General features: G+C 43.6%; 1 protein-coding gene across 2 annotated transcripts; it reads left to right on the top strand.

Moving 5' to 3' along the window:
* Positions 1-4,501: 4,501 nt before the first annotated feature.
* ZNF584 (zinc finger protein 584) lies at positions 4,502-20,958 on the top strand. 2 transcript variants are annotated; one of them, XM_004386941.3, is made up of 4 exons: positions 4,903-5,947; positions 17,077-17,223; positions 17,822-17,866; positions 17,933-20,958. In XM_004386941.3, the coding sequence occupies exons 1-4, from the start codon at positions 5,641-5,643 to the stop codon at positions 18,811-18,813; spliced, it is 1,380 nt and encodes a 459-aa protein (XP_004386998.3). In that variant the 5' UTR covers positions 4,903-5,640; the 3' UTR covers positions 18,814-20,958. The 2 variants fall into 2 exon arrangements, with proteins under 2 accessions (XP_023597017.1, XP_004386998.3); XM_023741249.1 differs by lacking the exon at positions 17,077-17,223 and having other exon boundaries at positions 4,502-5,041; positions 5,803-5,947; positions 17,807-20,958.
* The last annotated feature ends 1,898 nt before the right edge of the window (positions 20,959-22,856 follow it).

The raw sequence follows: 22,856 nt of genomic DNA, 5'->3' as shown, positions 1-22,856 counted from the left end.
ATGAGGCCCAGCCATGTTGAGTAACTTACCCAACAACTGAAGTTGTGGGTGGCATAACCAGACTTTGAATTCTGGATGTCTGGCTTCAGAGGCAACACTCTATGATTTCATTCTTACTGCTTCTAGTCCCTTTAAGATTAGAGGACCTTTCATTTGGGGAGGCTGGAGAAGAAAGCATGCAGAAAAGTCTTCATCCCTGAGCAGCTGCAGAGCCAAATGTCTGGTGGTACCAAGAGACCACCAGTGCAGGATGCTTTGCCAGGCCCATGTATGCCACCCCTGGCAACCACTCTTGTGTATGGCAGTGATGAATAGTGATCTTCCCGGCACAGGCCCAGCTGTTTCTTTCTCTAACAACTGAATTGATTAGAAGGAAACTTTGACTTGAATAGTGAATATTGTCTCATTGCAGCCATGGCTGTAAGCCTGCTCATTTTGGGAGTGGGGATGTTTTGAAAAAGAAATCAACAGGCATCTCATTGCCTGAGTTAAATAAAGGCTCATCTCAGCCCCTCTCTACATGTGGCCCTCTCCTACTTAGAGAAAAGCCTCGTATGTGCAACCAATGTGGGAAAACCTTCAGTTGCAGCTCCAACGTTATTCCACGATAGGATAGCAAATTTACACTGCCGAAAGGCTTTACAAGTGTCTTCAGTAAAAGTTCTGCCCTCATTCATAACCAGACAGTTCACACTGGAGAAAGGCCTTAGGAGTAAAATTAATGTGGGAAAGCCTTTATCCATGGCTATCACCTTGTTCAACATGAAAGGAATCACACCAGAGAAAAGGTTGAGGAGAGTAGCCTTTGTGAGGGAGTTGTCCACCAGAAGTTAAAACTCATTGTATTAGTTTTCTATTGCTGTGTAACAAGTTACCACAAACTTTTGGCTAAAAAAAAAAAAAAACACTAGTTCATAGTTAGGTAGGTCAGAATTCTGGCACCGCATGGTCAAGTTCTCTGCTCATGGTATCACACATCTGAAATCAAGATCCTATGGCCAGACTAGGTTCTCATCTGGAGGCTCTGGGGGAAAAGTCTTCCAACTTCATTCTTGTTATTGGCAGAGTTCAGTTGTAGGACAGGTCTGTTTCCTTGCTGTTGGCCAAGAACTGCTCAGCTGCCACCCACTTTCTTTAACAGGTGGCCTCCTCTATCTTCAGGTCATCAACAGTGCATTGAATCCCCTCTCACATCAAATCTCTAACTTCCTTTTCTTCTACTAGCTGGAGAAACTACTTTTATAGGGCCCATGTGATTAGATCAGACCCACTTAGATAATCTCCCTTAAAGTCAACTATGCCGTGTAACATAATTTCATCATGAGAGTAAAATTCATCATATTCACAATCTTGTGGATTAGAGCAGGAAATCTTGGAGGGCATCTTAGAATCCTACTATCACACTTGTATACCCCAACAGTCCTACTGGGAAGAAAGTCAGTCATCCCAGATCTTGGTGTGCCTTCACTTCCATGAGTGGTCTGAGCCCTTTGAAGTAGTGGTGGTGGGGGCGTCAATACCTCCCATGGACAGGTTTAAATGTGGACATGACCCAGCTTTGGTCAAGATTACCTGAGCTACGGTCTGCTGGATGTTTCCAGAGGTTTTTCTTCTTCATGGACATTGCTAATGCCACACATGATGCTGATATGAGATCTTTCCAGCCTCCAACTTTCCCAACCCAGGAACTTCTTACCTCATACCACCCCCAACTGTGTTGTGAAAAAAGGCCTCATTGTTTAAGCCACTTTTTATCCTGGGGGTTTTTTCATTTTGTTAAGTGGCTTGAGAACAGAATTGTGTTCTGCTGTCATGAAGGAGAGGGAAGGGTTTTTGCGGGGAGTCTTGGCTTTGCCCCAAAGGGAACAGCAGGATGGCAAGTAACAGTTCCAAATTCAGGCTTGGTCTCATTTCCCTCATGGCCAAAGATCTCCTGGGAAAGAATGAAGAGCTCTGTGGGCCAAATCTTGTAGCCTGGATGTCATGACTATTTGTTGGGCCCAGAGCTTATCCTAAGGAACTGTAGTTGTGGCAACCTCCAGTAGTTCCTGGAACATCAGGAATTGGGTCTTTTGTCTACAGAGGATGTATGTTCTACACTCCTCAGCAAAGTTGAGAGGAAGCTGTCTCCAGGACCTGCCCAGGAGCACTGCCACTGAAGTCTAAAAACAAATACAGTGGCCCTCCCTGATAGAAATGATACTATTAGGACATAAGCATTTATATAAAAGAATCATACAAATATAAAATGGAAACAGTGACAAACACTTGAAGGTGGCATTCTTGGTGGCAACCATCAACTCTGCTTGGTTCTCTAAATTTCGTGACCTCTGGATCTGGCCTTTATATCTGTTTCCTGGGGATTCAGGTAAAAAACTGTAATCAGCTTTTACCTTTCAGTAAAGGGATCTTTATGTTGCCTGCTCCTTTTGTGCTGTTATGACTAATCTAAATATATCCACTTCTCCTGCACTTTCCCTGAGTGGAAATGGAGTCTGAGAATTGAAAAAGCAACTGAAATTGCTTTAGTGCCAATTGTACCCCCTTTTATCTGGATTCAGCCCTGTCCATGGAATCATCCCTTTGTGGCAACTAGAGGAAACTCCCAAAAAAGAAGTGCAAGTTGCCTTCAGGACCTGGCCTTTCCCATCCCTGGGGCCCATCTCCATCTGGGGCTGCCTGGGAGTCCAGCTTTAGTCCAGAGTTGACAAGCAAGGTCATTGTAGCTTTATGTAAAATAACCAGAAAATAGAATGACCTATATCTCCATCAACAGGGAGTGGATAAACATTGTAATAAATTCATACAATGGAATCCCAGTGGGCATTACAAGTACTGATACAGGAAACCACATGGATGAATTTTAAAAGTAAGTGAAGGAAGCCAGGCACAAAATATAAAATACTTTAGGATTTTATTTGTGTGAATTCTAGTAAAGGTAAAACCATAGTGAGAGAAAGTCAGGACTGAGCCTGCGGAAAGGGACTGATTGCCAAAGGAATGAAGTTAGTTTTTGTGTGATGAAACTGTTCTGTAACTTGATTTTGGTGGTGGTTTTATGATTGTATACATTTATCAAAACTCACTGAATTATACACTTAAAATTGGTGACTTCTGTTTTCTATATGTTTCAATAAAGCTGATTAAAAAATGAACCTGACTAGGAACATTCATTGGGACATAGATGTGAGTTCATACTGGGTTACTCAGAGTACAGCTGGCCAGTGTATGGCAGTGTCCAAATTTAAGACAGTTTCCCTGTGACATGCCCAAAGAATCTAGTACCTGCACTCTTTCGAGAAGAAAGTGTCCAATAACAAGGTACTGTTGCAATAAATTAGGGTATACCCATTTAAAAATGTTGGCAGTTAACCTTGGTGAAGGGTAAGACAGGACATGATACTCGGGAAGCCAGCACAACTTAAAAAAGAAAAATGTTGGCAGTGACCATGGATTAAGCTTGTTATCACTCCTACTGAGTATTCTTTGATAAAACACTGTCCTTGTTAAAAAGTGGGCAGAGCCCTAACTCGGGTGTGTCTGGGTGACTTGGAGGTTCCCACTCTCTCTGTTCTGCTCCTCACTCGCGAGGAACCTGTTGAACTGGGGCTTGGGTGTCTCCTTGTCCAATGTCTACAACCCAGAGAGTTGGCTCTACAAGCCCCCAGGCTCAGAGCATTTATGTTTATTGAGGCATCTTCAGCTACGGCAGAGACATCTGTGAACGGGTGCAGAGGCAGCATTAGCTGATGTGAACCTTTGGCAGCTTGTACTCCCTCCGTCATGTCTTTTTGCTCACTGAGGCACGACCCCACAGGGTTGGGGAGTGTGTAAGGGTCATTTCTGTGTTCCTCTCCATCACCCCTTGCATGATGTACTCATCACACTGTATACAAACCAGTTGCCTACATGACACACTGTGTACAGACCAGACGCCTACATGACCCACAGCCCACAGGACCCACGTGACTTAGCTCCTGCTCACCTCCTTGCCAAATGGCACCACGAAATTGCCCCCTATACTGCCTGGAAACCGAGGCTTGGGGAGACAAGACAGTTGCAGAGATCACGAAGCGAACAAGGATGAGGCGGCAGGACCTTTGCGACTGTCTGCCCTCACCACTCCGGCTTCGGCTGGTCAGAGGAGCCTCCTGTACACCCTCCCTCAGCGCCCGGCGACCAGCTAGCTGTACGCAATACCGCCAGACGCAAGAAGTAACGGTCCGAGGTTGACGCCGGAAGTTCCTCCTTCACCGGCGCTGACCGTCCTGGAATAGGACCTATCTAGAGCCGTTATTGGCTTTGTCGTTGCGGTCGCACGGCGAGGGTCCTTCTGGGTAATGTAGACGGCCCGCACTTCCGAGAGAAGTCCGCAGGGCCTTCCGCTATCACCTTGGCAACGAACAAGCGGCCCCTCACAGAGGAACGCAGGAAATGACGTCATAAGATAAGGCTAACCCAGTGAAAACTCAGTCTAGGGACGCTTCCGCCCTGTCTGCAGTGAATAAAGAGGGCTCCGGCGTTGCGGCTCCGGTCCTCATTTTGCGGCTGTTGGTCTGTACAAGTGCCAGGAAAGACCGGATCCTGGGCCAGGTCGGCTTCCCTGGAGACCACACAGGCCCAACAAGGACAGAGCTCCTACTGCCCCTTTGCACGCACCGTAACCCTGGCAGATGGCTCCGCCTTCCTGAGACTGTCGCCGACGGAGAAACGGCCGCTACGAGTCTCCTGGTCATCACACCTCTGCTTCGTCCTCGCGGTTTCCGAGACGGTTCCCTAGTTCTCGGGCACATTTTACACGGGGTAGACTGGGCTTGGAAAGTTCCACTGTCAGCCCGAGGTCACTGCGCCCACGGCGGCGGCGGGGGAAGGGGGCGTGTCGGCTGAGACCGCTGATAGGTCCGGGTTGGTGCCTCTCTCGGCTCCGCTCCGCCCAAATGTTCCGATGGCCGAGGTGGCACAGAGGAGTGGAAGGCGCCGGGATCCCCACCCAGTGAGTCCGGGCTCTGAATGTGCCTCAGGAGGAGTGAGGAAATCTGTGGTAGGTGAAGGGTCATCATGTACATCGGCAGAGGAGGAAGACGGCAGGAGATCTCTGTGTTGCGTGTTTGGTACCAGGCTGCTGGAGTGTTGATGCTAGGTGCAGAGGCCTTCACCGCAGGGCTGGGGGATGCCCTTTACAGTGGGGGCAGTTGGATGTGTAGAGCCAGACTTGGGCAGCATGAGATCCTGGTTGCTCATGCTGTCCGCTGTCGGGACGCCACGTGCAGAGCATCATGTAGGGAGGCCAGAGAGATGCTACGGGGTGAATTGGTGGGCTTGTATTGTGGAGTTGTGAGTATGCTGCGGGACAGAGTATGTCCCTTGTGGGCGGGAGGGCAAACCAAATGGCTCTGAGTTAGATACTTGGCACCTAACAGAGACAGATGTGTATATGCTTGGTTGTGATCTGGGGGACACAAAGAAATTTGGCTGGAATGAGAGAGAGCAGGCCCTGTGTGACAGAACATAGATGGTCACCAGCCTGTTGTTCCTGTGGGCTGGACGCAGTGTTCAATAGCACCATAAGGAGAGAGAGGCACCAATGGCACTGGGGCCCTGGTATCCCCTCTAAGTCATGGATCTTGGGAGAAGGAAGATATGAGGGTATGTGTGATGCTGGTGGTGTGGTCTGGGTCTCATAGAGAAAGGATGTCTCCGGGAGATGTGGCCAGACCCTGTGTCTCAGATCAAGTACCTGGATGTGTCCATCTGTCCGTATTTTACTCTGTTTTTTTCCCGTCCATTGACCCCATGGATCAGCTGAATCCATCAATGCAGAGCGCTGTGGCCTTTGAGGATGTGGCTGTGTATTTCTCCGGGGATGAGTGGAGGCTCCTTAATGTGACCCAGAGGCACTTGTACCGTGATGTGATGCTGGAAAACTTTGCACTCATTGGTTCACTGGGTGAGTTCCTTATGCCCTCTCAGAGAGTATTGACCAGTCTCTGCCTTTTTTCCATGGAAAGTTCGGTCTGTCCCAGTGCAATACAATGGGTGCTGCTCCTTGCCAAAGTTCCTTGTTGCGGGTGCTGTGGGTGCCGGAACTGGGCCTTATGCACTTCCCTTGCCTATGAGCGGCCCTGTTAGCAGCCTCAACACCTGTTACTCCAGGGTTTCGTGATGTAGGTTTTGGGGTCAGGTGTTTAACAGCCCAGCAGATCCCACCCAGGTCGGCCTCTCTGTGGCGCTGTGACTCTGATGAAGTAATGGCCCCTCTGTCCTGCAGGTTTTACCTGCTTCCTTCAAAAGAAAATCCTCAGGGACCTCCCCGGTCCAGGTCTGAGCAATGAGTCCCAGCACCCAATATACTCATTCTCTGCACAGACCTCTCAGCTATTGTGTAAGACACTTTTAGGTGGCTTTTTTTTTTTATACAGCTTTATAAAAATATAATTCAAATGCCATTTGCGTTGATTTAAAGTATACAATTCAGTGGTTTTGGGTATATTTACAGAGTTGTGCAACCATTGCCACAGTCAGTTTTAGAACATTTTGTTACCCTAAAAAGAAACCCTGTACCATTTGGCAATGATCCCCCAATCCGATTAACCACCCCTAGCCCACCACTAATCTACTTTCTGTTTCTATAGATTTGCCTATTATATACATTTCATATATATGACATTACATAATATGTGATCTTCTGGGACTGTTCTATCATTTTCTGTTTTCTGGAAGAGTTAGTGAAGGAGCAAAGGATTGATATTAATTATTATTTAAATGTTCTTAGTATTTACCAGTGAAGGCATCTGGGCCTGGGTTTTCTTTGTGGGAAGTCTTTTTTTTTTTTTTTCTTTTTCCTAATTCAATCTTTTTATCCATTATAAGACTATAGATTTTCTATTTCTTCTTGAGTCAGTTTTGGTAGTTTGTGGGTTTCTAGGAATTTGTCCATTTTCACTAAGTTATCAAATTTGCTTCCACACATTTCTTAGTATTTTCTTTTTTTATTATTGTGCTTTAAGTGGAAGTTTACAATTCAAGTTAGTTTCTCATACAAAAATTTGTACACATATTGTTATGTGACCCTAGGTGCTCTCCCTATACTGTGACAGCACACTCCTCCTTTCTACCTGGTATTTCCATGTCCATTCAATCAGCTCCTGACCATCTCTGTCTTCTCATCTCGCCTCCGGACAGGAGTTGCCCATTTAGTCTCATGTATCTCCTTGAGCTAAGAAGCACACTCTTCACTAGTATCATTTTATGTCCCGTAGTCCAGTCTAATCTTTGTTTGAAGAGTTGGCTTTGGGAATGGTTTTAGTTTTGGGCTAACAGAGAGCCTGGGAGCCGCATCTTCCAGGGTCCCTCCAGTCTCAATCAAACCATTAAGTCTGGGCTTTTTACTAGAATTTGAGTTCTGGACCTCACTTTTCTCCTGCCTTGTCAGGGACTCTGTTGTGTTCCCTGTCAGAGTGGTCATTGGTAGTAGCCGGGCACCATCTAGTTCTTCTGGTCTGAGGCTGATGAAGTCTCTGGTTTATGTGGCCCTTTCTTTCTCTTGGGCTAATATTTTCCTTGTGTCTTTGGTGTTCTTCATTCTCTTTTGCTCCAGGTGTGTTGGGACCAATTGATGCATCTTAGATGGCCACTCGCTAGCTTTTAAGACCCCAAATGCTACTCACCAAAGTCGGATGCAGAACATTTCCTTAATAAACTTTGTTATGCTAGTTCATCTAGATGTCCCCTGAAACCATGGTCCCCAGACCCCTGCCCCTGCTACTCTGTCCCTCAAAGTGTTTGGTTGTATTCAGGAAACTTCTTAGCTTTTGGTTTAGTCCAGTTGTGCTGACTTCCCCTGTAGTGTGTGTTGTCCTTCCCTTCATCTAAGATAATTCTTGTCTACTGTCTAGTTAGTGAATACCCGCTCCTTCCCTCCTCACCCTCATAAACCATCAAAGAATATTTTCTTTTGTGTTTAAACCTTTTCTTGAGTTCTTACAGTAGTGGTCTCATACAATATTTGCCCTTTTGCGAGTGACTAAATTCACTCAGCATAATGTCTTCCAGAGTCCTCCATGTTATAAGACGTTTCACAGATTCATCATTGTTCTTTATCGTTGCGTAGTATTCCACTGTGATTATACCATTATTTATTTATCCATTTGTCAGTTGATGGGCACCTAGGTTATTTCCATCTTTTTGCTATCGTGAACAGTGCTGTGCATATATCTATTCGTGCGATGGCTCTTATTTCTCTAGGATATATTCCAAGGAGTGGGATTGCTGGATTGTATGGTATTTCTATTTCTAGCTTTTTAAGGAAGCACCAAATAAATTTCCAAAGTGGCTGTACCATTTTAAATTCCCACCAGCAGTGTGTAAGCATTCCAGTCTCTCCACAACCTCTCCAACATTTATTATTTTGTGTTTTTTGGATTAATGCTAGCTTTGTTGGGGTGAGATGATATCTCATTGTCGTTTTGGTTTGCATTTCTCTAAGGGCTAACTTGAGCGTTTCCTCATGTGTCTGTTAGCCGCCTGAATGTCTTCTTTGGCAAAGTGCCTGCTCATATCCTTTGCCCATTTTTTAATTGGGTTATTTATCTTTTTATTGTTGAGGTTTTGCAGTATCTTATAGATTTTAGAGATTAGATGCTGATCAGATTTGTCGTAGCCAAAAATATTTTCCCAGTCTGTAGGTTGTCTTTTTGCTCTTTTAGTAAAGTCTTTTGATGAGCATACGTGTTTGGTTTTTAGGGGCTCCTACTTATCTAGCTCCACTTCTGGTGTTTGTGCATTGTTACTTAAGGTTTGTATTCTGTTTGTGCCATGTATTAGGGCTCCTAGCATTGTCCCTATTTTCTCTTCCATGATCTTTATCGTTTTAGATATTATATTTAGGTCTTTGATCCATTTTGAGTTAGTTTTTGTGCATGGTGTGAGGTATGGGTCTTGTTTCAGTTTTTTGTGGATGGATATCCAGTTATGCCAGCACCATTTATTAAAGAGACTGTCTTTTCCCCAGTTAATGGACTTTGGGCCTTTGTCAAATATCAGTTCCTCATAGGAGGATAAATTTACATCTGTATTCTCAATTCTGTTCCGTTGGTCTGTGTATCTGTTGTACCAGTACCAGGCTGTTTTGACTACTGTGGCGGTATAGTAAGTTCTAAAATCAGGTAGTGTAAGGTGTCCCACTTTGTTTTTTCTTCAGTAATGCTTTACTTATCCAGGGCCTCTTCCCTTTCCATATGAAGGTGGTGATTTGTTTCTCTATCTCATTAAAAAATGTTGGTGGAATTTGGATTGGGATTGCATTGTATCTGTAGATCGTTTTGGGTAGAATTGACATTTTCACAATGTTGAGTCTTCCTATCCATGAGCAAGGTATGTTTTTCCACTTATGTGGTCTCTTGCAGTAGTGTCTTGTAGTTTTCATCGTATAGATCATTTACATCTCTGGTTAGATTTATTCCTTTATCTTCTTGAGGGCTGTTGTAAATGGTATTGATTTGGTGGTTTCCTCTTCGAAAGTTCTCTTTGTTAGTGTAGAGGAATCCAACTGAATTGTTATATGTTTATCTTGTATCCTGATACTTTGCTGAACTTCTATTAGTTCTAGTAGTTTTCTTTTGGATTCTTTGGGGTTTCCTGTGTAAATATCTGCAAATAGAGATACTTTTACTTCTTCTTTAACAATTTGGATGACCTTTATTTCTTTTTCTAGCTAGGACCTCCAGCACAATGTTGAGTACGAGTGGTGATAAAGGGCATCCTTGTTTGGTTTCCGTTCTCAAGGGGAATGCTTTCAGACTCCATTTAGGATGATGCTGGTTGTTAGCTTTGTATAAATACTTTTAATATGTTGAGGAATTTCCCTTCTATTCCTATTTTGCCGAGAGTTTTTTATCATGAATGTGTGTTGGATCTTGTCAAATGCCTTTTCTGCATCAATTGATAAGATCATGTGGTTCTTGTTTTTTGTTTTATTTATGGGGTGGATTACATTGATTGTTTTTCTAATGTTGAAACATGCCTGTGTACCTGGTGTAAATCCCACTTGATCATGGTGAATTATTTTTTTGATATGTTGTTGAATTCTATTGGCTAGAATATTGTTGAAGATTTTTCAGTTTATGTTCATGAGGGAAATTGGTCTATAATTTTCTTTTTTTGTGCTTTCTTTACCTGGTTTTGGTATCAGGGTTGTGCTGGCTTTATAGAATGAGTTTGGGAGTATTCTTTCATTTCCTATGCTCTGAAGTACCTTTAGTAGTAGTGGTGTTAACTCTTATCTGAAAGTTTGGTAGAATTCTCCAGTGAAAACATCCAGGCCAGGGCTTTTTTTTGTTGGGAGTTTTTTTGTTGTTGTTGTTGTTGTTTTTGTTTGAATTGTTGTAGTTTAAGTGAAAGTTTACATTTCAAGTTAGTCTCTCATACAAAAATTTATACGTACATTGTTATGTGACCCTAATTGCTCCCCCTATACTGTGACAGCACACTCCTCCTTTCCTCCCAATTTCCCATGTCCATTCAACCAGCTCTTAACCCTCTCTGCCTTCTCATCTCACCTCCGGACAGAAGCTGCCCATTTAGTCTCATGTATCTACTTGAGCTAAGAAGGACACTCTTGACGAGTATCATTTTATGTCCCACAGTCCAGTCCAATCTTTGTCTGAAGAGTTGGCCTTGGGAATTTTTTTAGGTCTGGATTGACAGAGAGTCTGGGGGCCATGCTTTCTGCTGTTCCTCCAGTCTCAGTCAGACCATTAAGTCTGGTCTTCTTACTAGAATTTGAGTTCTGCACCCTATCTTTCTCCTGCTCCATCAGGGACTCTCTTTTGTGCTCCCTGTCAGGGCAGTCATTGGTGGTAGCCAGGCACCATCTAGTTCTTCTGGTCTCAGGCTGATGAAGTCTCTGGTTTATGTGTCTCTTTCTGTCTCTTGGGCTAATACTTTCCTTGTGTCTTTGGTGTTCTTCATTCTCCTTTACTCCAGGTGGCTGGGACCAATTGAAGCATCCTAGATGGCCCTTGCTAGCTTTAAGTGCCACTCACTGTTGGGAGTTTTTAAATTACCTTTTCAATCTCTTCTTTTGTTATACATTTATTTAGTTGCTCTACCTCCGTTTGTGTTAGTTTAGGTAGGTAGTTTCTAGAAATTTGTCCATTTCCTCTAGGCGTTAAAATTTGTTAGAGTACAGTTTTTCATAGTATTCTGTTATGATTCTTTTAATTTCAGTTGAGGCTATTGTGATAACACCCATCTCACTTCTTATACGGGTTATTTGCTCCCTCTCTTGTTTTTCTTTTGTCAGTTTGGCCAATGATTTACAATTTTGTTGATCTTTTCAGAGAACCTGCTTTTCTTGTTAACTCTTTCAGTTGTTTTTCTATTCTCTATTTCATTTAATTCTGCTCTAATTCTTGTTATTTCCTTTCTTCTGGCACCCGAGGGCTTCTTTTGCTGATCTGTTTCTACTTGTTCCAGTTGTAGGGTTAATGTTTTGATTATAGCCCTTCTTTTTTGGATGTGTACATCTACTGCTGTAAACTGTCCCCTGAGCACTGCTTTTGCTGTGTTCCAAAGGTTCTGGTAGGGTGTGTTTTCATTCTTTGATTCTGTGAATTTCTTTATTCCATCCTTAGTTTCTTCTTCTTAATTTCTTCTAGTTTTTGAGCAAGGTGTTGTTCAGTTACCATGTGTTTGATTTTTTTTTCCTTGCTTTTTCTGTTATTGATTTCTACTTTTATGGCTTTTTGGTCAGAAAAGATGCTATGTAATATTTCGATGCTTTGGATTCTGTTAAGGCTTGCTTTATGGCCGAATATGTGCTTTGTTCTCGAGAATGTTCCATGTGTGTTGGAAAAGAAAGTATACTTGGCTGCTGTTGGGTGGAGTGTTTGGTATATGTCTATGAGATCAAGTTGTTTCATAGTGGCATCTAGATCTTCTGTTTCTTTATTGAGCTTCTTACTAGATGTTCTGTCCTTCACTGAAAGTGGTGTGTTGAAGTCTCCTACTGTTATTGTTGTGCTGTCTATCTCTCTTTTCAGTGCTGTTAGAGTTTGTTTTATGTATTTTGGAGCCCTGTCGTTGGGTGCATAAATATTTATTATAGTTATATCCTCCTGGTGTAATGATCCTTTAATCATTATATAATGTCCTTCCTTATCCTTTGTGATGGATTTTACCTCAAAGTCTATTTTGTCAGAGATTAACATTGCCACTCCTGCTCTTGTCTGAATGTTGTTTGCTTAGTATATTTTTTTCCATCCTTTGAGTTTTAGTTTGTGTCTTTAAATCTAAGGTGTGTCTCTTGTAGGCAGCATATAGATGGATCATGTTTTTTTAATCCATCCTTTCACTCTCTATCTCTTTATTGGTGCAATTAGTCCATTTACACTGAGAGTAATTATTGATAGATATGAGTTTAGTGCTGTCATTTTGATGTCTTTTTTTGGTGTGTTTTTGACAGTTTCTTTGTTCCACTTAATTTTCTGTGCTAAGTCGTTTTTCGCTATGTATTTTTTTTTCAGTGTTGTGGATTTTGTATTTGCTGAGTCTTTATGTTTTTCTTGTTTTTTATTTTGATGTGTAGGATAGTTAATTTCCTTTGTGGTTACCTTAATATTTACCCCAGTTTTTCTAAGCTTAAACCACTTTTTTATTTCTTTATATCACCTTGACTTCCTTTCCATATGGAAAATCTATGACTACATTTTTTAGTCCCTCTTTTTTGTTTTAATGTTGTAGTCTTTTACATATTTGAGTCTCTGTTACCCTATTTTCAATGCCTTAGCTTTGATTTACTTTTGTGACTTCCTTATCTGGGTTGACATCTGGTTGCTTTGTCCTGCATTCTAGTCTTAGGTTGTTATCGGATGTTATTGATTTGCTAACCAGAGGACTCCCTTTAGTATTTCTTGTAATTTTGGTTTGGTTTTTGCAAATTCCTTAAACTTCTGTTTATTTGGAAATGCCCTAATTTCGCCATCATATTTGAGACAGTTTCGCTGGATATATAATTCTTGGTTGACAGTTTTTTTCTTCAAGGTTTTATATGTGTCATCCCATTGCCTTCTTGCCTGCATGGCTTCTGCTGAGTAGTCCGAGCTTAGCTTTATTGAGTCTCCTTTGTAAGTGACTTTTTGTTTATCCCTAGCCACTCTTAAAATTGTCTCTTTATCTTTGGTTTTGGCAAGTTTGATTATAATATGTCTTGGTAACTTTTTTTTGGGATCTACCTTATGTGGGGTTCAATGAGCATCTTGGATAGATATCTTCTCATCTTTCATGATATCAGGGACGTTTTCTGCCAACAAATCTTCAACAATTCTCTGAGTGTTTCTGTTATCCCCTCCCCCGCCCTGTTCTGGTACTCCAATCACTCGTAGGTTATTCCTCTTAATAGAGTCCCACATAATTCTTAGAGTTTCTTCATTTTTTTAAATTCTTTTATCGGATTTTTCCTCAAATACATTGGTGTCAAGTGCTTTATCTTCAGTCTCATTAATTCTGACTTCTGTTGCCTCAGTCCTGCTCCTATGACTTTCTATTGAGTTGTCTAATTCTGAAATTTTATTGTTAATCTTCTGGATTTCTGATTACTGTCTTTCTACGGATTCTGGCAGCCTGATAAATTTGTCATTATGCTCCTGAATAACCTCTTTAAGACCCTCTATTGCTTTGTCTGTCTGTGTGTTCCTTAGCTTGTTCTGTGTTTTGGCTGATCTGTTGAAGAGTTCTGTATATTAATCTTTTGTATTTTACCTCCAGTAATTCCAAGAAGTTCTCTTCCTCCAGAAAATTTCTTGCTTTTTTTTTGGGGAGCTTGCCGAAGCCATCATGGTCTGCACCTTTATGTGATTTGATATTGACTCTTGTCTCTGAGCCATCAATAAGTTATTATATTTTTTTGTTTTATGTTTACTTACTGTGTCCTAGCTTCTTGTTTTGATATGTCCAAGTAGGTTGCTCATGTGAGCTAGTTTGATTACTTGCGCCTTAGGAGCTCTAATGTAATGTCCTGTCACCAGGTGGTTAGATCTGTTACTAGATGTGTGAGCCCAGGAATCTGTTTACTTGTATGGATTTAGCTCAGGTGTCCAGGTAGTCGTTCACCAAGTGTATGGTGCAGGCTCTCACCTAGAGTGCTACAGGGAGGGGTGATTGGTGTAGGCACAGGTATCTGTCTGCAGTAGGGGATCACGCACTGAGCAAGACAGGAGGCTGACGGCTTCCCCAAGTGTCTGGGAGGAAAGCGTGTCCCTGTTTCCTAGAGCACATAGGTGGGTGTGTTTTGCAGCTGGACTATGGGCACCCAATGCTGTTGGCTCTGAGGACTGGGAGGCCCCACTTATTCTTGGACCCCTGTCGCGGTGGCTAGGTGGCGTGGGTGGAGCTACAAGTCCTCAGACCCCTGATGTGGGTAGGTGAGGACCCTGCTTAATGGTCAGAGCAGTGTCAAATGTCACGAACCTGCCACTTTACCAAATAGCTGATACAGCTGAAGTTAGGCTTCAGGTATATACCCTGTTGTACTGTGGTAATGAGGGCCTTCGCTGTTGAAATGGGCCCACACAGCTCTATGCAGGGGTGAAAGCCAAAGTCCGTGAACCCCTTATGCCTGTGCCTAGGCAAAGGAGGTGTGCCTAGCCTGAGTTCCTGGCTTAGGGGAGCTGGCAGATTATTTTTCCCTGTTAATTTATGTTCTCTCCAAGGCCAGGAGGATGGCTCAGGGAACGTGACGGGTCTTACTTCTGGCCCAGGGGACTTGACAATCGCTGAAGCCTGCCAGGACCTGGTGCAGAGGGGGGAGGGGGCAGTTAAATGGAGGAGAGGTTTTTTTCAAAGGGGGTTGTCATGGATTGAATAATGTCCCCCCAAAAATGTGTTTATCAATTTGGCTGGGCCATGATTCCTAGTATTGTGTGATTCCTATATGTTGTAAATCCTGCCTTTATGATGTTAATGAGGGAGGATGGGCGGCAGTTGCGTTAGTGAGGCAGGACTCAGTCTACAAGATTGGATTGTATCTTGAGGCAATCTCTTGAGATATAAAAGAGAGAAGGGAGCATACAGCATGGGGACCTCATACCACCAAGAAAGCAGTTCCGGGAGCAGAGTGCGTCTTTTGGACCTGGGGTCTCCCTGCGCGGAGAAGCTCCTAGTCTGGGGGAGCATTGATGAGAAGACTGACACAGAGAGAACCTTCCCCTGGAGCTGACTCCCTGAATTTGGACTTTTAGCCTACTTTACTGTGAAAAAATAAATTTCTCTTTGTTAAGGCCATCCACTTGTGGTATTTCTGTTATAGCAGCACTAGTTGACTAAGGCAGGGGTGTTTCTTGATCTGCGCCATAGGTCAGACGCATGTACTTATCTTTTGCTGATTGAGCACCGCTTTTCACTGATTCTGGAGGCTCGAGTAGACTCTGCTGCTCAGTCTCACCCAGTGTGGAACTGGTACTGGTTCCCACTGGGTCAGGTCTGGCAACTCCTCGCTGCTTCCGAACTGTCCCTCCCTATCCCTCCACTCAGTCTGATTCCTCAACTTTATCTTTGATGTTCAGGGCTCCTAGATTGTCATATATAATCAATTCACTTGTTTTTTCGGGTGTTTGTTATAAGAGGGACCACAGGAAGCACCTGACTGCTCTGCCATCTTGGTCCCACCTCTCTTAGTATTTTCTTATAATCGTTTTTATTTCCATAAGGTCAGTAGTATTGTCTCCTTTTCATTCCTACTTGTACTAAATTAAGTCTTCTCTTTTTTTGATTAGTCTAGTTAAGGTTTGTTAATTTTCTTGATCTTTTCAAAGAACCATTGACTTTTTCCATTGTTTTTCAGTTCTCTATTACACTTATTACCACTCTAATCTTTGTTATTTCCTTCCTTCTTAGTTTCTTCTTTCTAGTTTTCTAAGGTCTACCACCCATCTGTTAATTTTTCATACTGTGGTACCTTGTGTATTGCAATAATCCTGGAAGCTATGCCATTGGTATTTCAAATACCAGCAGTGTCACCCATGGTGGACAGGTTTCAGTGGAGCCTCCAGACTAAGACAGACTAGCAAGAAAGGGTTGGTCATTTACTTCCAAAAATTAACCAGTGAAAACCTTATTGATCACAACAGAACATTTTCTGACTCACTTGCTTTGGATACATCATCAGGAGGATCAATTGCTGGAGGAGGAAATTATGTTTGGTAAAGTAGAGAGTCAGGGTGAAGAAGACCTTCAGTGAGATGGATTGGCACAGTAGCCACAATGATGGACTCGAACATACTGGCAATCATGAAGATGATGCAAGGCCAGGCAATGTTGCGTTCTCTTGTATATAGGTTGTCATGAATCGGAGCCAACTTGAGAGCAGCTGTCTGTCTCTTTCTATCTAAAGTGGAAATTTAGGTTATTGAATTTGAGATCTTTCTTTTTTGATATAGATGTTTATAGCTCTAAATTTCCATCTACACGTTGCTTTAGCCATATCCTGTAAGTTTTGGTATGTTTTTATTTTCATTCATCTCAAACTATTTTTTAGTAATTTTTTTTTTGATTGAACCATTAGTTATTTAGGAATGTGTTGTTTAAATTTCACATATTTGTAAGTTTCCCAAATTTCTTTCTGTTGTTGATATATAATTTAATTTCATTGTGGTTGGAGAACCTACTGTATTATTTCAATTCTTTGAAATTTATTAAGGCTATTTTTATTCCTACCAAATGGTCTATTCTGGAGAATATTCTATGTGAGCTTGAGAAGAATGTGTATTCTGCTGTTGAGTGGAATGTTCTATAGACATCTAGGTCTAGTTGGCTTTTAGTATTATTCAAGTCTGCTATATCTTTGTTCATTTTCTGCCTGGTGGTTCTATTATCGAAAGTGGGAAAATGTATCTCCAGCTATTATTGTGGAATTTTCTATTCTTCCCTTTAATTTTGTCATTTTTGCTTCATAGAAGGTTTATTTTTTTCAATAGTCAGTTTTCTTCCTGGTTGCCACAATGACATGGGCTCCTTATGGTGTGTAATGGGGTGGGTCAGCCTTGGCTTGGTCTGACCACTTACTACCTTTTCCTCCCCTAGGACTTGCACCTTCAAGATCACATGTGGTTGCCCAGTTGGGCAGTGAAGAACCCTGGGTACCCAACATGTTAGATGTGATTCTGGTCAGCAGAGCAGAGGCCAGGAAGGGTCCTGGTCTTGAGAAGTGGGAGCTGGGGGAATGCCATAGTTTTAGGGATAGGCTTAAGGCATGCTGGGTGCCTGTGTGCACTGATGCTTTGGTATTTCTGAGGCCAGTGACCACACCTCATTCCCACCTTTCCTCTCTCTTCTGTATGTTCCACACTCTTGCCATTTCTGCCATGACTCTTAGGCCCTGGATGATCCCACCTCTCTTGCCTCTGTCTTCTGATTTCCCCTTCTTTGTGCTAGTGCAGAGCTGTGCAGTTTTGACCTACTCTATGTGTGACATGAGATGTGCACATGTCCTTAAATAATGTTTGAACACTAGCTACTCTGTTGCAACCATTTTTTTCATGAGATTAGTCACACCTCTCTGCACAGTACTTATCTGTCAGCAGCAGCCAAGGCGCTGCACCCTATCTTTGTGTCCTCATCCCTGTTGTCTCTCCCTTTCTGTGGGTTGGCTAGGTCCTATCCTGCTGATTTGGCCCTTCCTCACTCAGGCTCTTCTCCCTTCACCTGCCAACAAGCCCACGGACTCCTTCCTGGTTGTGTTGGTATGTATTGCTGATGAAGTTGCCCCTCTTCCAATCCAGCACCTCAGTAAGTGACATTTTTCTGTTTTCAGGTTGTCTGTGTGGAGCAGAGGATGAGGGAGCCCCTCTCAAGCATGTGAAGAGCTTCAGAGCCCACCTATTAAAGAAGCCCTTTATTCGTGGGGAGTCTCCGAAGGACGTTATGGCCAGATTGGGCTTCGTCCATCTTCAGGCTACTCACAATGGGGAGAAGCCACACAGGAGCACCAACTGCGGAGAGGCCTTTCCACACAGCTCCAATCTTAGGTGGCAGCAGGGAGTCTGTGCTAGACAGAATCCCTTCAGGTGCAGTAACTGTGGAAAAGCCTTCCTGAAGGCCTTCGCTCTCCTTGATCACCTGCTAACTCACTCTGAAGAGAGATCACACAGGTGCCCAGCAGGCAGAAATGCTTCCAAGGATAAATCAGTCCCTGTTAATCACCAAAAAATTCACAGTGGAGAAACATCCCATGTGTGTAATGAGTGTGGGAGGGCCTTCAGTTACCCTTCTAAATTGAGGAAGCACCAGAAAGTTCACACTGGAATAAAACCTTTCAAATGTAGTGAATGTGGGAAAACTTTCAACCGCAAAGACGCACTTGTTCTGCACAAGAGAATTCACACAGGAGAAAGGCCTTATAAGTGCAGTGAATGTGGGAAAGCCTTCAGTGTTCTGTCTACCCTCATTCGGCACCGGAAAGTTCATATTGGAGAAAGGCCCTATGAGTGCAGGGAATGTGGGAAGTTCTTTAAATACAATAATAGCTTCATTCTTCACCAGAGGGTTCACACTGGAGAGAGGCCGTTTGAGTGCAACCAATGTGGGAAGACCTATATAACCCGCTCTGGGCTATATCAGCACTGGAAAGTTCACACTGGAGAACGGCCTTATGAATGCAGCCTATGTGGGAAAGCCTTCACTACCAGGTCTTACCGCAATCGGCACCAGCAGTTTCACAGTGAAGAGAGGTCCTATGAATGTACAGAATGTGGGAAAGCTTTCAAACATAGTTCTACCCTCCTTCAGCACAAGAAAGTCCACAGTGGAGAAAGGCCTTAGGAGGACAGGGATGTGGGAAAGTCTTTAGCCATGGCTGTCACCTTGTTCAACATGAAAAGTTTTACTCCAGACAGGTGATCAAGGCGAGTGGCCTTTGTGATAGTCTGAGAGAAGCTAAACCTCGTATATCTCAACACTTACCTTGGGGAGATTCCCCATGAGTGCCAGGTATATGGGAAAGCATTTAGGAGCTTCGTTGCACTTTTTTACCTGCCCAGGGTCCTTGGCAGTTATATCACTGCCAGTGCCTGTGGGAAAAGCCATCCTACCTTTACCATCTGGAGTTCCTCACAATACGTGCCAGTCTCCCGAACATGCTCAGGGAAGGCAAACTTCTGTGTTTGTTCTTCTATACCCAGGAGAGAATCATGAGTGGGCAAGCCCATAAGGAGCCCTCATTCCCTCCCCACTGACTGGTTTAGGTGGCTAAAGGGACCTGAGCTAGTATGTGCAGGGGGCTTCCAGAGAAGGTGTCTCTTTTTCGTGGACACTCCTGACACTACATATGTTATCTGTCATGGATTTGTCCAGCCCTGGAACAGACTGCTTTGGAAAGTGTAATAATAAAAGTCTTATTGTTTAAGCTATCTTTAATATTGGGGCTTCTGTTCCATTTGTGTAGAGGGGTTGAGAAGAGAGTTTGGCTTTGCCAGCCTGAATAGAAGGAACGGCTTTTTAGGAAGTCCTTGACTTCGTTGGCCTCAGAGGAGACAAAGAATGACAGAGAGTGGTTCTCAATCAAGTTTTGGCCTGATTTGCATTGGTGTCTGAGGCCTCCAGGGAAAAACTAAAGGGCTTTGTGGGTGAATTTTGTGACCTGGATATCAGGATTGTAAGCCCAGAGGTCACCCTGACGAATGATGTAGTTGGTGTGAGATCTTCGAGTGTGGCTAGGCCCAGCAAGATTTGGGTCCCTTGTTCCCAGCGAGTGTTCTGCAATCTTTAGTATTGGTCAGAGGAAGCTATTTCCAGAATAAACTCAGAAGATGTGTCCTCTGGAATCTAAAACTTGGAAGGAAGGATTCACTGACTGTAAGGGGCAAGGTGGGAAGAGTAAGTAGGTATGGAACCACTAAGTATGAAGTAATATGGAGTAGGAGGGTCTGGTAAACTATTAAGGTTGAGCCATTTTAAAGGGGCATCCACAAATGTTCCAGCAACTACGGTTTCATGGGGTAAGGGTGTCCAGAACATCTCAGGAATTGCAGACTTGTTATCTCTGGCCAAGGTTGCTGTCAGAGCAAATAATCTAAAGGTTTTCTGGATTCCTGTAGATTCCCTGGACTGTTCCTTTCATGGCCATGACCTTAGGACTGACAGAATGTATCCTGGGATGTGACTTTTGAGACCCAGCCAGTGTCTCTGATTTCTCTGGTCACCATGGTCTTAGTTGTCCTGTTTTTGCTGCCACTGTGGCAGGCTGTCCCTCCCAGAGCTCAGGGGAGAGAGGTGGTGGAATCAATATATGGTTATCACATCTGGCTTGTGTGAACTTTAGATTTAAAAAATTTTGGAAACTATTTCTCCACAATGGAACTAGCATGTCAGTTCAGCAGAACCTGTATTTTGGATGTAGTTGTGTCCCTGTTCCAAAAATTGTGCTTCTTCAAAAGAAGATAATGTTTTCTAGAAGTGACGTTTGGGGAGAGAGAAGGAGACCCTAGATTTGAGAGGCTTTGGGCAACAGTGCCCATCTAGTACTGGTGGTGGAGTTTGAGAGTGCTGCTGCTGTTCTGCCTGAGCTGATTCTCCTCCCCACCAAATCCCAATGGCAGGAAGGATGATGACCATACCAGGGGTAGAACCCCAGGCAGGGTCACAGTCAAGGAAATTTGTGTCTGATCCCCTCAATTTTTCCCCAGTACCCCACCTCCCGGCTGTTCAGGCCATCCTCCCTGGGTGTAATATTTGTCTGCCATCAACAACGGGGTCTGTATGGAGGCTGAGTTTAAGTCTAACTGAGCCATGTGGGACTCAGACCTCCAAGAAAATGGACGTAGGGTAAACATTTGTCATCAGCGCTCAATTCCTTGTACCTTGTGTGGGTGGCCATGGTTAGATCTCATAAAATCGCCCACAGCACAAGTGTGAAGGGTTCTCTTGTTCTTTCCTTGAACTTGCTTCTGGTCCCTCTGGGGCTTAGTACACAGCAGTACTCTTGCTGTGGGAGGGGGTAGTCGGCAGTTTTCCCTGGTGATGCCAGAACATCTGAATAGAGGCCTGGTGGCTTTGACCTGCCTAAGGTACCAGTTTGTATGGGGCTCACTTGCTTCATAACTTTTAGCCCAGTCTTCATCTGGCAGGCAGGTGCCATCAGCCCATTGTTGCAGCTGCCATCTTGGCTGCCCTAAGACTGTTCTCTACCTTGGCCAGTGACAGTTCTCTGAAATCCATCCAGCAGTTCCCTGACCCTGGGCGTGTTCCTGTTCCCTCAACCTATCAAGGATGCTATCCCCAGTCCTCTCTTCCCCCAATGACACCCCTTCCACAATTAAGCTGAGATGGTCCCTCTCCCATGAAGCTTCCCTGACTCCCTCCTTGGATTTGACGTTTTCTCCCTTGTTTTGTCCTTGATACTTTGCTCTCAGGCCTGACACCAGCCCTAAATTTGTACTCATGATTATATCCTCACAACTATTTTGAAACTAAGAGATACATTTGTATTTATTAAGGACCCAGCAACATACAGGCAAGGGCTCAAGGCTTCATTGATCTTGAGGACTAGTGCAAGGTAGGTGTTTTTTGCTTCTTGATGTTCATTTACAGAGGTAAAGTGCTTATTTTATTTTTCTGTAGTATATGATGTGCTAGGTGATGATTCAAGTTGGTGATCATTATGAATACAAATGAAAGTCTCCATATTAAGAGAACAAGGTTGAAACTGTATGTTCTCAATTTGGCAGCTTGTCTCATAATACTGAATTGGTTCACAAGGCTGGACACTATGTTGCTTTATAAATGTGTGTGAGGAGGAGCCTTCCTGGTCTCTTACTGAGTCTCTTCTTTTTTTCTCTCTCTCTTTTTATTGTGGTGAAGACATACATACCAAAACATCTGCTAACACAATTGAGTCTCCTTAATGTTGAAGATTTTCATTTTAAAAGCCAGGCTCTGGAATTTTATCATTTACTGTCCTAAGCTGTCAGCAGACTAGTATAGCTCAGTTTTACTAAGAGAAATGGAGAAAGGTCTGAACTGGATTTTGCTAATTAACAGTTGACAAGGAAGTATATCCATTAATCATTTTCATTCAGTCAGTTACTCATCAAATATTTACTGAGCACATGCCTCAAGACTGGTTAACCTGAAGAAATAATGATTGGGTCAGGGATGGTCGTGTGACATGAGGCAGGCTAATGAGAGACAAAGGACTCTGGCTCTTGGCCCCTGGAGTTCACCTGCCAGATGTATGGGAGCTGGGGCTGCAGGCAGCCACCATTTCCTTAAAGAGAGGCCTGCCTGGAAGCCAAGCAAGCTGGGTGATGGCAAGAGACAGAGTCTTTTTTATCTCCTTGAGGTCTAGACCCAGCTTTGCCTGAAGTTGTCTTACAGACTTTTTGGTTCTGTAAACCAATAAATTCTTTTTGTTGAAGCCTTTTGGTCCTCCCCCACAGTGGTCCTGACATATTGCCATTCCCTCTCCTGCCAAGCATGGCCCAGGACAGAGCCTCCTGGAGCTCAGCAAACTTTTCCACCACACCCACAGATAGGGTCAAAGCCATGGCCAGGCTCTCGAGGGTCAGATTCCACCAACATAAAGGCTAATCAAGTTGTGCACTCTGCTTTCTTACTCTAAATCACCCTTCCCTGACCTAAGTTCCTGACAGCATAGCACCTGCACACAGAAATGGGCCACAGCCCCAAAGGAGGGACCAGGTCTGTGGAGACAAAGGCAAACTGCTGACCTGCCTCCAGGGGGTGCAACTGCCATGGGTTCTCCTAGTCTGTCCAGATGAGCCCAGGCTGCTGTGAAATCACACAGCTTCTAGGTAATGGTAATGGATTGGTACTACTTTTTACAAATCTTCTGAGGAGTCTTAGCC

Source organism: Trichechus manatus, unplaced genomic scaffold (assembly GCF_000243295.1).
Source record: "Trichechus manatus latirostris isolate Lorelei unplaced genomic scaffold, TriManLat1.0 scaffold00176, whole genome shotgun sequence".
Taxonomy (NCBI): domain Eukaryota; kingdom Metazoa; phylum Chordata; class Mammalia; order Sirenia; family Trichechidae; genus Trichechus; species Trichechus manatus.
The sequence above is the reverse complement of the archived record's forward strand: the minus strand, read 5'-3'. Positions and strand labels throughout refer to the sequence as shown.

Bases quoted from the DNA above. Each gene is read 5' to 3' on its own strand.
- ZNF584 (XM_004386941.3), top strand. From the start codon at position 5,641: ATGAGGGTATGTGTGATGCTGGTGGTGTGGTCTGGGTCTCATAGAGAA. The intron at 5,948-17,076 runs GTGAGTTCCTTA...TTCCTCCCCTAG, and splicing joins TGCACTCATTGGTTCACTGG to GACTTGCACCTTCAAGATCA. The intron at 17,867-17,932 runs CCCACCTATTAA...CCAGATTGGGCT, and splicing joins GCATGTGAAGAGCTTCAGAG to TCGTCCATCTTCAGGCTACT.